Source organism: Centropristis striata, chromosome 17 (assembly GCF_030273125.1).
Source record: "Centropristis striata isolate RG_2023a ecotype Rhode Island chromosome 17, C.striata_1.0, whole genome shotgun sequence".
Taxonomy (NCBI): domain Eukaryota; kingdom Metazoa; phylum Chordata; class Actinopteri; order Perciformes; family Serranidae; genus Centropristis; species Centropristis striata.
In genome coordinates, this window is record NC_081533.1 from 34862764 (window position 1) to 34866998 (window position 4235).

Sequence of the window (4235 nt, forward strand, 5' to 3'; positions counted from 1 at the left end):
TCAGATCATGAATGTGTGTCTACCTGCAACACTGATGTGTGTCTCTCTGTTGAGTTTGGTGTCCTTCTGGTGGACTCTACAGGTGAAGCTGTTGCTGTGTCTCTTCTCCACAGTCACTCTGCTGCTGACAGTATAGAGGTCATCAGGACCTCTGACTGTCTCTGTAGGTCCAGCAGAGAGGAGCTTTCCCTCACCGTCCAGCCACAACACACCAGGCTCTGGATACCAGCCAGCAGACTTACACTGGAGAACCACTCCACTGGAGGATCTGTCCATCCCTGACAGATGGATGATCGGAAAGGAAGAGATCCCTGATGATCAGAGGGAGACATTAGTTAAAGGTATTCATTCATATTTGAAGGATGGTTCCAGAATCAAGAGATAGGTGTTTACGGAGTAGTGTAAGGCCAATAAAACCCTCCCCTGTACAGGTAATGGTGAGACATTGAGCATCATAAAAACAATACATTCTTGCTTACCAACAACAAGCTGAACAGTCCAGTCTTTCTCCAATTCTGGAAAGTAACATCTGTATGTTCCCCGATCAGACAGTTTAACTCTGGAGAGGCTCAGTGAAACGTCTCCGTCTTTCAGTTTGTTGATGGACACTGATGTTCGTCTTCTGTAGAATGGATGCTCCACGTGAAGGTCCTGATGTTGTTTGTGCCAAGTGTGAATGGTTCTGGGCTTCAGGTCGGGTCTCTCCCACACAAAAGTCATACCAGCAGCATCCTCAGGTGGTTCCAGTCGGCATGGCAGAGTGATGACATCACCAACTGTTGCAACTAGAGGCTGGTATACTCCAACTACCTTAACCTGAGCTGCAGAGAAACACCCTGCTGTCACACTCACACCAGGACAAACTTTTAATGTCACTTTCTATTCTACTGTGTGTTTACATTCACTTGATTGGAGTCAGTTTTCTTTATTATCATCAGCATTTAGTATATGTGAGACGTGGCAACCTTGTTTCTCAGTAACAGTACAGAAAACATCTCTAACTACAATGCATGTGAATATTGTTACCATCCTGCCATAAAGATTTTTCACTTAAATGTAAATGTTTTACTTTTTACTCTGTGTGTGTGTGTGTGTGTGTGTGTGTGTGTGTGTGTGTGTGAATTACCTCTACAGCTGTGTATCAGTACAAGCAGGACAGCAGTGTGATAGAACAGTGACCCACTTAGAGCAGTGAGCCAAGATGTAGAAAGTCTCTTCGGGGGAAGCATCCTGGCGTCCTGATAAATTGAAAAAAAATAATTATAATAAAATAAAATACAAACTATATCTGATAGTTGTACAAAACTTAGAACACATTGTGCTGCTCTGTGTAACAAGGTTTGATTCTGGTGCCTCCAATATTCAACCTTTTATATTCTGTGATATGTTATTATACTCATTTTCTTTATGCAGATGACACCCAGTTTTACTTTGCTCATTTACTCAACAAATATATATTTTAGTGAGAGTATAGATCATCCAACAGTCCATCCCACTGAACATGAAGACATTAATGAGTTCAATCTACTTTTTAAATGAAATTTAAAGGTAAAAGACATGAATCTGAGTTGTCATATTTCATATACAGGAGTTATGAATAATGGACTAATGGATATACTATACTGTGGACCACACAGAGAAATAACAAGGAGATCCAGTAAAAAAGATAAATACATAAAATATATATATATATATATATATATATATATACACACACACACACACACACACACACACACTATATTTCCAGAGGTTTCCATCTTGAGTGGCACCGTGTAAATATTATTTCAGGCTTCTCTCCCCAACATGACTCCAACTACTGTTCTCATATGTTTTACTATATGTGAGCAAAAAACGCATTTGGTTTATGCACACAATCTTTTTCCTGAGGAACTCACTGAGGAAATATTGAAATTGGAATTGTGAAGATACCTTCATATGAGAATTTGTTTAAGATGAAATGTGTTCTTTATTTCACACAGTTAGCCAGACTTAAATACTTCATCACATCATTAACACATCACATAACACATCATCTGATCTGTAACATTTAAGTTAACCAAACCAAAATACGTTCATACACATCATTATTTTTGTACCTAAAACCAAACAGGGAACAAAACCAGACAAGTACCGTGAGAGTTTGTGTCGAAGCTTCCTTCGTCTGTCTTAGCTGTCTTCGTTTGCCTCTCCTGCAAGTCAGTGAACAGTGGACTTTAACCATTTACAACAGGGATTAACTTGTGCTTCCAATCTTGGTTATTGCCAAGAAAAAATCATCCTGTAGAGCCTCTGAATGTTCTCTCATTGTCTTCAACAAATGTTGAGGATGACTACATTTTACTACCGCAACCTGAAAAGAGTAAAACGTGGTTCATTGTTAAATATTATTGTTTTTAAACTGCATAACATAGGTAGGGTAGAAGTTTGTTGTAAACAGCCTTGATAATCTTATCAATCTCATGAAAATATGGGCTGCTCAAACCTGAAATCAGTGATCTCCAACAATGCCAAGATAGACTGGTCTTCAATAAGTATAACTGAATAGCAAACATTGACCTTTTATATATATTCTACTTCAATATCAGGCCATAAAAATAAAAGGATTTATTCAGGGTATAGCATAGTACAGCAGCAACAGTAGTAGTATTTTTTTTGTAAACAAAGTATTCGAGAGTGTTGGGAATTTAGGACGCCTCTTATAAATAAATACCTCTGTAGCCTCCGGGCTGGTGGAGAAACATCTCTCTGTTCCTTGCCAGATGCCCAAAATGGAGTGGAGATGCCAGTTTGTGAGGTGAATAAGGATGCTGTTGCATTTGAATCCACATTAGTTCAAATTCAGTTTCCCAACAAGAGTACTTACTAACTCAGACACATGACAATTTGTGAATTGACCGAATTGAAAACATATGCCAATCATCAAAATGTTATCAAAGAACAAAAAGTTAAAAGGGCCAAAGGCCTCTCAATATATTTGCAGGGGTGTTGTATGTTTACAGATCTGCTCTGTATGATATAAACTGTTATATTTAATCAATATTTTACAGCTTATGGTTCTTTAAATGTTCCACTATCTGTGCATATGTTAGCAGGAATCCCTAGAACAAGTGATGACAAAAAGGGGGAGTTTTATTGACAGGTTACTACAGTTGGACTTTGAAACCTTTATGATGGATAATAACACTGTCCTGTTCAGCTTGTTGTAAAACTGTAAAATGTTTCTCATTATGTGCCATATATCAGCTTACAGAGTTACAGAAACCACTGGCACAACTATCCTTCACTTCCCCTTCTGTACATGCACATACAAGACACAAAAAACACAAGAGTGAGTTTTATTTAAAGTGTCTACAATCTGTGTGTGGCGTAGTCTGAGCCACTGTGGGTTCTTTTCTCAGCAGGTAGGACACGGAGCACAGAGACGGTTCAGCTTTCTTTTATTAAATACAATTTATACAACAGTACAGAGCCGTTCACAGGCACCTCCTATCACAAATAAGAGCTTGGGAAGGGTCGTAAAGATGGCGCCCACGAAAGAACTTTTGGTTCAAGCGAGGATAGAGGAGGCGAAAATTAAGGGCATTGGAACGCACTCGTGGATTCATGTGCTGCTGTAGTGTTTGATATCCTGCCAACAGTCACCTTGTATCAAAGTTCTGTTTTACTAGTTAATAATTAAGCAGCTCTGCAATGAAGTGACCCACCAACCTTTGGATTTGAAACAGCATCATATAATCTAATAAAACAGACATGTTAAGTCTCAGTATACAGGATCTGACCAATAAAAAAGGAGGTTCGTGTTTTCAAGGTGTGTCAAGTGTATTTCACGCAGTGGCTTCCCACACTTGAAAAGGAAGGACCAGTCAGACCAAGGATTTCACTCGTTCTTAGTTTATTTTCCAATGACCAATGAAGAAAGGTGAAAAACCTTTAAACAAACAAGAATAAACAGATGTAAATAAAATACAGCATCAACCAAGGTAAGTACATTCCAATGCAAGTGCATTATACTAAATAAAAAGTATATTTAAACATACATTGACTTACAGTACTGTGTGACTTAGAAATTAAAACACACTTAATCATTTACTTTCAAATTAACCAGTTTTTTCCTCATTTTAATAATTTTTTACCTTAAATTAAATCAAACATTTTAAACTGATTTTACTGTGTGTGACTCCGGCATGTGCCGCTGATTGCGGTAATTGTGCCCACCTGGTGAGGTGCGCCGC

General features: G+C 38.3%; 1 protein-coding gene across 1 annotated transcript; it reads right to left on the bottom strand.

The window, feature by feature from the left end:
• Window positions 1-720, bottom strand: LOC131989307 (butyrophilin-like protein 10). Its single transcript, XM_059354500.1, has 2 exons — window positions 480-720; window positions 1-311 (listed from the first exon to the last, which is right to left on the bottom strand). Exons 1-2 carry the CDS (start codon window positions 718-720, stop codon window positions 1-3), a joined length of 552 nt encoding a protein of 183 aa, XP_059210483.1.
• Between the last annotated feature and the right edge of the window lie 3515 nt (window positions 721-4235).